This window comes from Eptesicus fuscus, chromosome 5 (genome assembly GCF_027574615.1).
Source record: "Eptesicus fuscus isolate TK198812 chromosome 5, DD_ASM_mEF_20220401, whole genome shotgun sequence".
Classification (NCBI taxonomy): domain Eukaryota; kingdom Metazoa; phylum Chordata; class Mammalia; order Chiroptera; family Vespertilionidae; genus Eptesicus; species Eptesicus fuscus.
The window spans coordinates 5,312,610-5,325,538 of record NC_072477.1 but is presented as its reverse complement, the minus strand read 5'-3'; the positions used below and the strand labels follow the sequence as shown (position 1 = coordinate 5,325,538).

The 12,929-nt window shown below is 59.6% G+C and overlaps 1 protein-coding gene across 2 annotated transcripts in view; it reads left to right on the top strand.

Annotated features, from left to right (window-relative positions):
• BCL11B (BCL11 transcription factor B) overlaps positions 1-12,929 on the top strand; it is a 91,082-nt gene that overhangs the window by 33,142 nt on the left and 45,011 nt on the right. The window contains exon 3 of one of the 2 annotated variants that reach the window (XM_028130054.2): positions 6,922-7,137. The exons of the other annotated variant lie outside the window; for it this stretch is intronic. Coding sequence (XP_027985855.1) covers positions 6,922-7,137 — 216 coding nt within the window. The remainder of the gene's footprint in view (positions 1-6,921; positions 7,138-12,929) is intronic. 2 annotated transcript variants of the gene reach the window in all.

Here is a 12,929-nt window from a genome sequence, read left to right as displayed (position 1 = left end):
TCTCCCCATCCCGTGAGACGCAGCTGCGGGGAGGACATGGCCTTAGCCCTGGTGGGAGCAGGAAGGCGGGTTTCGTGGTGTTGGGGGCATATTGTTCTCGGCCTCGCCTCTCCCTTTTCTGGGGCGCATTAAATGACAGCAGGCTGGGGAGCAAAAGTAGTGGAGGCGGTGATTCACCCTTGACAGATCTCAGAGTGGGCAGGCGGGCCTGCGGGCGGGTGGGCGGGGAGGCGCCCAGGGGAGGGGCCTGGCTCAGGTGCTGGGAGGGACGTGAAGGCAGGCGTGGGGGTCCTCGGGGTGGTCGCTGTGGAAGCCCTGCCCGCCCTCTGTGCCCCCACCCAGCCAGGCCCGGGTGGTGAGGGCAGCCCGTCAGCTCAGGCCCCCGGAAGGGCTGTGTTTTCAGCAGGCAGCTCAGGACCGGCTGGGTGTGGATTCGAACCATGTTTTCATGTCTCCCGTGTAACGGCCTGAAGGAAATCTTTAAACGTAGCCGTGCAAACCCTGTGCAACCCATTTCCCCTTCCCATTGCTCCTCCTTTAAAGGACACTTCCACGTGAACCCCCGAACTCCAACCCATGGCAGCCAGGGGCCCCGAGACCGCCTGATTTAGGATGAGACATTGGAAGTGGAGAGTGGGACTTGGGGAGCCCTAGCTCCCCACAGAGGACTTTTTGGTGCCCCAAACGCCTGGTGCCAGGAGCTGAGCCATATAGTACCCTCTGGGCCTGCCCTCCCGCCCCCCCCCCCCCCCCCCCAGCTTACAGGTTTCCAAGGTGACTTACGCTGTTCACGGAAATGCTTGCATTCCTGGCTGCCTTGTTTTATTATTATGACATATATTTATAATGAAATGGAAAGCAAGTTCCCAGGCTTTCTTGGTTCCCGGACCTTGGCAATTAAAAACTAAGAGAAAGGTGACATGATACCTGTAGAGGGAAGGAATTTATTATTTGAGCCCCCCCCGCCCCCCCGCCCACACACACACACACAGGACCCTTGCTGCTCTGAAATTGAGAAACCAAGATGCCTTAGGATCCTTCTTCTCTGTTCCTGCTGCCTCAGCCACGGCCCTGCCCCTACACCCCCGTCCCCCAAAAGGGCAGGAGAGACAGAGGATGGGTGAGGGCTAGGACCTGTCTGGTGAGTACCTAGCAGTCTCATTTAAGGTGGCACTCCACTTCTTTCAAAGAGGAAATTGCCAAAATGGATGTCATCGGCTGCTAATTAGATGTATTTTAACCGCGGGGTCGTTTTGCCAGCTAATGCTGTTATTATGTGCTTCCCGGTGAACATGCCGGAGCTGTTAAAGCAGGGTCCTGCGGCCGAGCAGCCGGCGAATCGGGCCGCGGCCCTGGAGGCTCCTCTCCTTGGGGTCAGCTGGTCCCCCCCAGGCCGGGCCCCTCGCCGAAGTCGGAGTCCTTTCAGCTTCTTGACATGCGTCCGCTTTTCCCCTGTGACCCCCTTCTTGATGTGTTTCCACCAGGGAGGTGCTGAGCTCTCCAGGTTGGGGACCCCCAGAATCCCACCTCTCTCCCTCTAGCGGTCACCGTCCTCCAGTCCCCTCCTCGAAGCAACAAATGACCACCCCAAACTGGCCTGAGCTGGCTTCCCTCCCTCTCCTCTCCCTAGCACACCGGAAAAAGAGTCCCGATTTCCGTCAGGTGCGGGGAGGTGGGCTGGAACTTGGATAAGGATCCTTAAACGTGAGCAGTGCCTTTGACTTCCCGTGATTTCTCTCTCTCTCCCCCTCTCTGCCTGCCCCACCCCCTTAATACATAGCATTTTTTATCATCCTTAAGACAAAGTAGCTGGCAAAATATTTAAGCGATCCGAAAGAAATGTTTTTATTTGCCCGCGTGCTAACTGGGTTATCTGCCTATCTTGTTTATGAAATTTGAGGCTGGCTTTCCTGCAGTCTGCTCGGCTCTCACATCGTCCCCGGCTCCCATTTCCATATTTCTGCGTGCATGTTCTTTGTTAATCACTTGGCAAGCGCTTATTTGAATATTAAAAATTTCTTTAATCATCAAAGGCAGGAGCACAGCCTCATGAATATTCATATTTTTCCCCCTCCTCATTACCCTGCAGTAAAAGCCAAACAGCCATCAATCGCCCTCATTACAGACTCTGGCGTTTTGATTGGCTGCCGGCTGCCCAGAGCTTTTTATTTTTTTTTATTTTTTCCCTTCTCCTATGAGCTGTCTCTTACCTGCCAACTGCAAAAAATAAAAAAAAAAATAAAAAAAATCAACAATGCAAGAATAAATTCCTCTGGTTGAAAAGCAACTTTGCAAACTTGTCACACAGTCCTTGTGGCTTGCTGCTGCCAAAGCGGCCAGCGGCACTACCTGGGCCCCTAAAAAAAAAAAAAAAAAAGACCCAGGAAAAAAAACAGGGTGGGGGGGCGGGGAGAGGGGAAAAATTAAATAAATAAAGAGGGAGAAACTTGAGCCTCAGCGATGAATATTTGTCAAGAGAGTTGACGTAAGTTTCATTTGCATAATGACTTTGTACTTCTGCATTAATAAAATTTGCATATGAAGCCATGTTAATTACTCCTGATCATGCTTTTTGCATTCATGCATAGTAATTTTCTCCGACTTGTGAGAATTAATGTCTTGGCGTGGGGGGAGGGGCGCGGGATTGTCAGGTTCCCTTGCCAGTGGCCCTCACCCGCAGGCGCTGGCTCCCTGTCTGTCTGTCTGTCTGTCTGTCGCCCTCCGGGGCCTGCGACTCATTTTTGCACTATCAGTAGGAGCTCTTGGCTTTAAAAAACGTATCAATTGAAAGGCACCGGTAGGGAGAGAAATATACATCTGCACAGTGTATTCCAGAGCCTGTCTGTCTCCTGGCCGGGGGTCTGTAACCCTCCCACCCACGGGGGCGGGTCGCATTCCCCTCCAAACCAGGCCCCGGCTTTCCCAGGGGGGTTTTTGTGTCTCCACGCGGGGGTGTGTGTGTGCGTGTGCGCCGGGCAAGTGCGCATGTGCGAGGAATGAAGCCGCACCCTCTGCAGGGCCCCTCCTGAAGGGAAAGCGGGTTACACGCCCCCTGGGAATGATGCATTAAAAATGACCTTACCCCCGGATGCGGAGCGTCAGAAACGTTTTGGGGTCTTCTGCGTGGGCGTTTTTGTACCTCTTTGTGCAGATGCACAGCGTGAGGTTCTGATGCCCGTGGGCCCCGTGGGGCTGGGCACCCAGCCTCGGTTTCCTCATCTGTGAGAGAGGGCGGTCCTGTTACTGACTTCCTAGGGCGGCTGCTGGGCTTCCATGAGATGATATATGTATTCACTGTTTATTTCCCTTTCCCTAATGAAAGTGAGCTTCCATGATAAGCAGGCCAGCCAGCCAGGGGTTTATTTTTAAGCCGCCTGGATCCCGGTAAAGCTGGGATGGCGTCTCGGCGTCCCTCTGCCACATACCACCGCACACGTGCGTCTGGTCCGGTTCCAGCGGGGAACCCGCCGGGACCGCCACAGAAATTGTTTTTTTGCAGGCGTGCCCTGCAGGGCTCCTTGGGGTGCCTTTCCGTGGGGAGGGGAGGGAGGGAGGTCCAGAAAGGAAAACAAACAAATGAATGAAGAAATGAAAGAAAATCCATAAAGTAAATGGACAGGGTGACCAGTCATTGCGTGTTTCCTGGAAGCTCTGTTCCGGCCAGGCATGTCCGGACTGTCCTTTAGAGGCGGGAGTCTGAGAAGTGACTCACCCAGGAAGTGGCAGAGGGGAGAGACACGGCAGAGGAGAGATCAGAACCCAGGCTCGGGCTCCCGGGCAGCCCCTCTCTGAGCTCCCGGCTTCCCGTGCATGTGTCAGCCCCCGGTCACAGGGTCTGAGTGCTCTGTCAGGGGTTCTGGGTCCTTTGGCTGCCCTTTATTATTTTTAAATTTTTTAAAACATATTTTATTGATTTTTTTTTTTTTTAACAGAGAGGAAGGGAGAGGGATAGAGAGTTAGAAACATCGATGAGAGAGAAACATCCATCAGCCGCCTCCTGCACGCCCCCCCCACTGGGGATGTGCCCACAACCGAGGTACATGCCCTTGACCGGAATCGAACCTGGGACCCTTCAGTCCGCAGACCGATGCTCTATCCACTGAGCCAAACCGGTTAGGGCTGCACTTTATTTTTTTAAATTATGTTTCCTATTGATTTTTAGAGAGAGAGGAAGGGAGAGGAATTGAGAGAGAGAAACATCGATGAGAGAGAATCATCATTGGTCGGCTGCCTCCTGCACGCCCCATACTGGGGCCCCGAGCCCGAAACCGGGGCATGTGCCCCAACCAGGAATCGAACTGGGACCTCCCGGCCCACGGGTCGGTGCTCAACCCCTGACCCACACTGGCAGGGCGCTGGCTGCGACTTTGAAGGCAGACACGCTTTCCTGGAGAAGGAACGGGAGCTGGGAGGTGGCCTGGGCTGGGCAGCGAAGCCAGACAGGCCTCACGTTGGCCTGGAGAAGAAAATGGAGATAAGATTCATGTAACAAAAGACGCACCATTTTAACCCTTTCCAGGGCTACACGTCACGGTTCCGAGTGTAGTCACAGTGCTGGGCGGCCATCACCACTATCTCATGCCAGACCGTTTTCATTCCCGCGAAAGCAACCCCGCCGCGACCCTCTCACGCCCCGCCCCGCCCCGCCCCGCATCCGGGGCTCTCTCTGGATTTGCCTGTCCTGGACCCTCCCCACGCATGCGAACACATAGTAGGTGGCTCCTTTCAGCACCGTGGGCTACTGCCCTAGCTTCGGGCCAGGACTTCCGGAGTCGCACCCCTGGGCAGGCTTACACTGCTCCAGCGGTGACCACCCCCCACCCCCCACCCCCCAGCAGGGCCCCTCCCCTGGCTCCGTGGAGCCCGCCCCCACCTCGGAGCAGGTGGACTTGGCTAGGGGAGCTTCCCAGTGAGGCGCTGAGGCCCCTCCAGGGGCAGCCCAGCCCCCGCCCCCCGAGTTCGGATGGCTTGATTGGGGCCTGAGCCTGACCTTCCCAGGAGGAGAGAGTGTGGCTGGGCTATTCTGTGGTCCTTCCTTCCAGCCACGGAGGCAGGGCTCTGCTTGCTCCGCCTTGGACGGGGCCCCCAGCACGGGGGCTCTGCTGGTTTCCTCAGCCCCGGGACATGCTGTGGCCTCCCCCAGAACCTGGGGACCCGCCCACGTTGGCTCTTCTGCAACCTCCGATGGCCTGGCTGAGCCCACAGACCCTCAAGCTCCTCTTCCCCCCACAGCCCTCCCTTTCAGGATCCAGGGCCGCCCCATCACTCCAGCCCCCTGCAGCCTCGGGGGGAAGCAGGGCACCTCCAGGCTTCAGAGACACAACTGGGTTCGGGTTACAAACCTCCCGAGCCCCCGCCTCCGCCTGGGACGGGGATGATCTTCCCTGCGGAGCGGGTGGTGTGGTAGGTGTTTCGCTCAAAGCTGCTGTCGCAGTCACGGATGGTTCAGAGCCTCCCGGGGTCTGTAGGCGAGGCCTCCCTAGTGGACGGGCTCTCAGGCCAGGACTGGCCAGGGCAGGCTTCTAGGAGGGGGCCGGTGACACTGGCCTCAAGAGCCGACCCTCCTGGGGGCCTGTCTTGAATCGGCATCTGCGGCTGGAACCGTGTCTGGGGCCCTTGCCACGCCCTTCCTGGGCCTTGAGCTCAGAAGCATCTCAGGCCCTGGGCGTAGCCTAGTCGGAGGTCTTCCGCGGCCCAGAGGGGCCCAGGTGGTTGGGGTTAGCTCTGACCTCCTGGTAGGACGCTTGCAGGTCTTCTTAAATGCCCCGATGCCCCTCCAGTCCTGGGTTACAGACCAAGAACCCCGGTTCTGCAGCCTGGCAACCAGGCTGCTGGTGTGTACAGCCTTCCGGGCCCACGTCATCAGTTTCCTGGTCTGTGCAATGGGTATTGTGTGCCTCACCCCAGGGCATGTTGGGAAACTCACTGGCGGTGAACCCTGTGGCTCCTGGCTCGCCGCGGGTTTGCAGGGCCCTGTGGCTCTCCGGAGGGAGGGTCCCGCGTGGGGCCGTGGCGCGGGCCGATGCCCCCCTGCAGACCTGCGTGGGGCGGCGAGCCGCGTCGGGCGGCCTCCCTGGCAGAGCCGGCCCAGGGCCCAGCTGCCTGTCTCTTGTTGACGTTTTCTTTTTGTCTCTCTGATGCTTCCCTGCTCAATTATTTACCCAGGGAATTTGGGCTTCTTCACTTGTGGTTTTGGCAAGGGCTTCACACAGATGCTTTGCCCTGGTGGTCTCTCAGCCATTTCAGATAAACGGCCAAATCAAGTGCAGGCCGTGCCGGGGAGCTGAGGCGCGGCAGGCCCCTGGCCCTGCGTCGTGGCCGTCAGACCGGGGAGGCGTGAGGAGGGGTGCTGGGCAGTGCCAGGGTCCTCTTGGGGGCGGTCAAAGCCTCTGAAGGGCCTTGGGGCGTGGGTCGCGGAGGAGGGCCCCGGGCTGCAGGGCGGCACCGGCTGGCCATTCGCCAGGCTGGAGGTTAACCGGCGCCCGGCGCTCCGAGGTGGACTGGGGGAGGCCCGGGCCTGTACAGACACCGTCCCGATAGAGCAAGCGGTGGCCTGGAGTTTCCCAGAGGGGGGGTGGCCCAGAGTTTTGGGAACAGATGCCCCATGGAGCCTGCTCCCCAGCACTTCAGACGCCTCCCCCCTCCGCCCCCCATGGGGGGACCTACCTGGGAGTGGGCACCCTGACAGCTCCCTGCATTAGGCCCTCGGGGAGGGGAGCCTGGCCCTAAGACAGCCCAACCTGGCAGCTGTGGAAACAGCACCCCCGGGCCCCTGCCTGTGCCCCGCGGTCTTCCCTGCGGGGCCTGGCACCCCGGAAGGGCGGCCTGCAGCCCTCTGCCCCGGGCCCCTGTTCTGCACCCCGAGCCCCGTGTATAGTCCAGGGCCCGACTGACCAGTCTTTTCTATTGTTTTTTCTCCAGGGCCGTGCAGGCCTGCCCAGCTGCCCGCGATGGCCCCCATAGCTGCCTCCTCCTCCCACCCTCACACATCCGTGATCACCTCACCTCTGCGCGCCCTGGGCGCTCTGCCGCCCTGCTTCCCCCTGCCGTGCTGCAGCGCGCGCCCGGTCTCGGGTGACGGGACTCAGGGTGAGGGGCACGCGGAGGCTCCTTTTGGATGTCAGTGTCAGTTGTCAGGTAACAGACGCCGCGGGGTTTGGGGGGCGGGCTCCCGGGGGTGGCGGGGTGCACCCTGGCAGAGCTAGCAGCTGCCTCTCCCAGGTGGGCCGGGCAAGGTGGGGACCCAGGGGGGCCGTGCAGCCCCTGCCCCAAAAGGCATTTTCGGGGGGGGGGGCTCCAGGGGAAGTGGTGAAGGATGCCGGCAGAACTGAGCACCAGTGCCTGGTCCCCACGGGTCAGGAGGTCCCCACGCCTCCGCCCATCCCGAGAGTCTCCCAGAATGCACTGCCCGCCTCCCAATTTCATCTCTTTGGGCTGTTTAGCTAAAGCTTAATTGGATAACGCTTAACATCTGAGGTTTTCTTCTGCCCTCTCCACTGCCACCTCCTCCCCCGCCCCAGCCACTGCCTCCCCCCCCCCCCCCCCCCAGACATGGCCAGGAGGATTCCGTGGTTGTTGTCTGTGTACGTTGCCGAGCCGTCCACAACGCGCTTCTCTTTGTGAGGATGTGTTGCCCATTAGCTTTGAGGGGGAAAAACGCTTTAAAGGAGACTTTCAGGGGGGACTTAAGGGGGGAGTTAGGGGGCTGGGGCAGGGCCATGTGTTTACCGAGGGGCTGAGCACCTACTGTGCGCCTGGCTTTCGGTTGACGGGGCTGCCCGTTTTACAGATGGGCACACAGGGGCAGTGAGGTGACTCAACCTGGTCACCATGACAACTACCGACCCCCTCCCCGCCCCCTGTCCCCAAATAGAGCGCCGCCTCCTGCTCTGGCCTGGGCCCTGGTGTGTGCGCCGTGTGCCTCTCGGCTGTGTGCGGCTTCTCGGCCGCCGGCCTGGCGTGCGGCACACGGCGGCCTCAGGAGCCAGGATGCCGACACCCCAGGTGGCGGGGCGCACCTGCCGGCTGGTTTCCAGGCGGGAGAGGAGAGGGTGGGCGCCAGCGGGGACACATGCAGGGTTTCTCTGGACGTGGGTGGTGGGAGGAAGATGGTGTTTATGGGGCAGGGTTTGCTTTCAGTTGAAGCTGTTCTCAGGGAGGGTCCCTGCTGGAGCCCCATCTCCGTGGAGGGCCACAGGCGGCCCAGCTCCAGGGCCAAGAGCTCGCTGGGCCTGGCTGCTGGCGAGGTCGCCTTCCCAGCATCCCCTCTGACACGTGGTGGCATCGTAGGGACTGGGGTATGCCTTGAACACCCAAAGATGAATTGCCTGGGAGGGGTTCGCATAGAAGTCACGCGGCCTGGGGTCCAGGGTGGCTGGGGCTCCTGTCCCAGCTCGTAGGCCTGGGCTGTGGTCCCTGCTCGCTGAGCGCCGGAGCCTGCACTGTCTGGGCGGCTCCCTGCTCCCATGGCTTCCTGCAGTGAGTGCTGCGGGCCCTGCAGCCACTGCGGGGCAGGGGCGGGGCGAGCTATCAGAGATCAGCGACTGTTTCTGACCGGACTCCGTCCAGTCCTGTGGTGCAGACACACCATCTCCTTGGCGCTCAGGGCTCTGCCGAACCCTCTGCCGGCGCCGGCTCTTCCTAGAAGCAGCTGCGCGGTGTGGGAGCTGCTCCATCCCCGTGGCGCAGACGGGGACGTCAAGTCTCGGGCAGGGAGGCTGGGCCAAGGTTGGGGACCTGGGATTTGTCAGCAGGATGCCTCCTGACAGGGCTACCCTCTTCCTGCCGAGTCCCATGCCTCTGCCTACATCCTCTCACACCTGCTCGCAGCCACGGGGCCACCTGCCTCCTTGGAAGGGCTGTGTATTGAGGGCCTCCCGCTCGCTGCCTTGTACTAGGCGTTTTGCGTGCGTTCTTGAATGTAATCCTCACAGCAGCCTTAGGTAGGTTCACTCCCCACTTTACAGATGAGAACGAGGCTCAGAGACACTGAGGGCTCACAGCTCTCATTCATTCATTCATTCATTCATTCATTCATTCACTCCACAAAATGCCGTTTTTGTGTGTACCAGGGTCTGAGGCACCCTAGTGTGTAGACACTGTGCAACCCAGGCAGAGTCAGGCGAGGGTCCCTGCCCTCCTGCTGCGTGCAGTCGGGTGGTGGTGGGAGGAGCTGGAAGGGGGCCTGTCCCCCTGTAAGGACCCTCGAAAGGGGATGGAAGAGCAGAGGTGGGATTTGATCCCTGGGCTGCTCAGCCAGCACCTGTTCCCTCGTTGGCGTTGCCTCCTCCGTTTGAGGCCTTCTTGGGGTGTATAGCTTGATGCTTTGAGGACTCAGAGACCGGAGCAGCCCCCACACTCGATGGCAGCGTGGTGTCTGTGTCTGGGGTCCCTGGGACCTCTCCTCCTGACCCCCAGTGGCCCACTCTCAGCCTCCAGCCCTCCACCCCGATTCCCAGCACTGTCCCCTCTCCTCGCTGGGTCCCCACGCACCAGCTGCGCCAGGTCGCACCTCCGTGTTTCCCGATGAATTTCAACCTGCGACCCTCCTGTTCCAGTGGCGTTTGTCCCTTCGTAGCCTCTGCCCCCGGCACCCGGCTGTTGGCTTCAGTGTGGTTAGTGCCTGTTTAATTAGCAGCTGCAGTGGAGTCATTACACTCCCGGTTCCCGTGAGGAGGGGGCAGGCCTCTGTGCAGGTGGGAAGGGGCCGCCGTCCGCACTTGGTCTTGTCCCTCTTGGGATCTGGACGCACCGACCCTCTCTCTTCAAATTAATACGGAAACCCCGGTGTAACCGCGTGTCTCGCACAGGTTAATTGCGTGCCCGGGAACACGCTCGCAGCTCTTGGTAGGAGGGTGTGATTTCATGCGGGAGAAGACCACACAGGTATGGTGCTGTGTGCCTCTCGGGCTGGCGGCACCCCACAAGCCCCGCCTCCCAGGACCCCAACGCAGACCCCTTTCTGGGGGTCAGGGTGGGGGAAGGGACTTCTTTGACCCCTGTGCATCCGTTGCTTTTTGACTCGCTGGGATAACGGGCAGCGGGGTCCAGGCGTTCCTAGGAAATGAAGGTTTTCCTGAGAAATTCCCCGTAGGGACTTCTCCAGGCTGCCTGTGGAGTCAAGAGGTTCAGGCTGTGGTCCTGGCCCTTCCTGTACCTGGCTGGTGACCTTGAACAAGTGATCCCCCTGCCCCCCCATTCTGAACCTCATTTTCTCCTTCTAATAAAGAGGTAATATGCAAATTGACCATCACACCCTCGCACAAGATGGCCACCCCCATGTGGTCAAACATGGCCACCACAAGATGGCCAGCAGGTGAGGGCAGTTAGGGGCAACCAGGCCTGCAGGGGAGGGCAGTTGGGGGGGCAGGTTGGCAGGAGAGGACAGTTGGGGGGGGGACCAGGCCAGCAGGGGAGGACACTTGAGGGGGATCAGGCCTGCAGTTGGGGGCGATTGGGCCAGTAGGGGAGCAGTTAGGCATCAATCAGGCTGGCAGGTAGAAGCAGTTAGGGGCAATCAGGCAGGCAGGCAGGCGAGTGGTTGGGAGCCAGCAGTCCTGGATTGTGAGAGGGATCAGGCCTAAACCGGCAGTCGGACATCCCCGGAGGGATCCCAGATTGGAGAGGGTGCAGGCGGGGCTGAGGGATACCCCCTCCAGTGCACGAATTTTGTGTACTGGGCCTCTAGTGTGTGTGTGTGATCCCAGATTGGAGAGGGTGCAGGCGGGGCTGAGGGATACCCCCTCCAGTGCACAAATTTGTGTGTGTGTGTGTGTGTGTTTGTGTGTGTGTGTATACAAACACACACACACACACATACATATACAGGGTGTCGCCTCAAAATGTAAACATACTTTAAGAGCTGATAGCTCAATTTTGAAAATGAAATGTATTTTAATAAACACTGCCTTTATAATGATTCGAAGTGTGTGTTTACATTTTGGGGGGACACCCTATCTATCTGTGATATGCATGCTACAGTTAAAAACGGGGCTCCTTATATTGATCTCTGAAATGGATCAGTTAGTCCTTTCAGTTACAGAGTTACTGTGGATGACTGTGCCCAGGGCAGGGGTGGGCTGTTCAGAGATGAGTTTGAAAACCATTGGGCTCTGGCCTGAACCCTTCCCCCTTCGGAGGCGTCTACGATTCAGAGGCAGACACTCGAGTGTATCAGACCCTGGGTGAAGGCTGCTCTGCGCGGCGTGGCGGTGTGACCTTGGAGAAGTCATTTCCTGCCCCCTTCCTCCGTTTCCCCACCTGCACGGGGGTAGTGCATGCTTTGAAGGACTGTTGTGAGGATCGCATGAGGTCATAGGTCAGGAGTTGAGAACGGTGCCCCGTGCTGAACCCTTCGGCATCGTGACTCACGCGGGAGCAGGTGGGCCTCAGAACGTGGCGTTGTCCGTGTCCGGCACCGCGTGGCCTCTCCCTTCAAGCCGGACCCCGAGTCTCCGTTCTGAGAGGCAGACCCCACACCAGCCTTGGGAGGTAGAGAGGAAGCGAGAGACACGGCTGCCTCTAAAAGCCGCAAATGGTCAGCAGCCACACTGATTGATACAGGAGTGTGGTGAAGCTCAAGGTCGCATGCAAGACCACCCAGGACCCCAGCTCGGGGAGGTGGGAGTGTTTGGGTTTAATAGACCGAGTCAGCTGCTGTCGTGGGTAGCTGCTGAAATCACGGGCCATCCCGTAAAGTTAAATTCAATTGGCTTTTCTACTGGGAGCGTGCTTGCTGTGCTGTGTAACCAGGCTGGGGTTTCTTGGCTTCGGTTAAAGGGACCATAAAGACAAAAGAATACCTGTAAGTACACGGGAGGGTTTAACGGTGGAATCCGTCGCTTTCCCCTCCTTCTACTCTATCCCGGTGTCCGTTTTGTGTTGGTTTTTCAAACCGGGCCGTCCAATGGGACGCCGTGGACTGGACCACCCCCGCTGTGGAAGCGTGGCGCAATTAATACAGTCTGTCTGGAGAGGGGCCTTCTTTCTGGAAGTTTTATGTTAATGATAGGGTCTGTGCTTTGCACATTTCATCCCAGAACAAGCAGCGAGCTGCAGTTGCATTCTGGACTGGAGGACCGGTGGGCAGCCACGGGGCGCTGCGGGCCGAGATGCAGCGCCCGCCAGGCCCGCGCCCGTGCACTGCCTCGGCCGGTGCCGGGGTGCGGAGGTGCCCCAGTGGGGTGTGAGAGCCTCCATGGAGACTCTGGAGGGAGGGGTGAGTACGGGGCGAGGAAGAAGAGAAGTGAGTGTGGGTGAGCGTGTGTGGACGGAAGCACTCCGATGGGGGGAAGGTTCGAGACATGTTCCTGCGCCGCCCTTTGCAGAGTCGCGTTTGTAGATGGGTCTTTCCCGGCCAGCCAGGCCTCAGGGTCCATGGGGGTTGGCTCACTGTAGAAGGAGGGCTCTCAGGGGACTTATTAAAAATTTAGAGTCATCCGTACGCCTTGTGATGTCTGCACCGCCCAGAGGGCCGCAGGTCCAGCAGATGCCACCCAGCGGGGCTTTCTGCACGCCAGTCCCTGGATTCTGCCGCGGTGTCTGCCTGTGAGATCACACCAGCCCTGACCGCGGCCTTGAGAGCCCACAATGGGAGAAAGTGCTGGGAGGAGCCGCGGAGAGCCGCACGGCCCCCAGGGTGGAGGGAGCCCCCGCTCCAGGCTGGTGGAGGTGGCCCAGAGCCCCAGGGCATGGGTGAACCCCAGAATGTCCCCTGTCTGGCTGCCTGAAGTCACATCTCCAGCACCAGTGGGGGCTGAGGTTGCTGGGAAGCGGGGGTGGGGGGAAAGGGGTGGGGAGGGGTTGACGCTGCCCAGCGGGGGGCAGGGGCACCTACCAGGGTGACTGTCCTTAGATAAAAGGGTTCCCAGCGAGGACGTCCAGACGGAGACCTGCAGCCAGGCCGGATTCCATGCCCTCTGCGCGCCGGC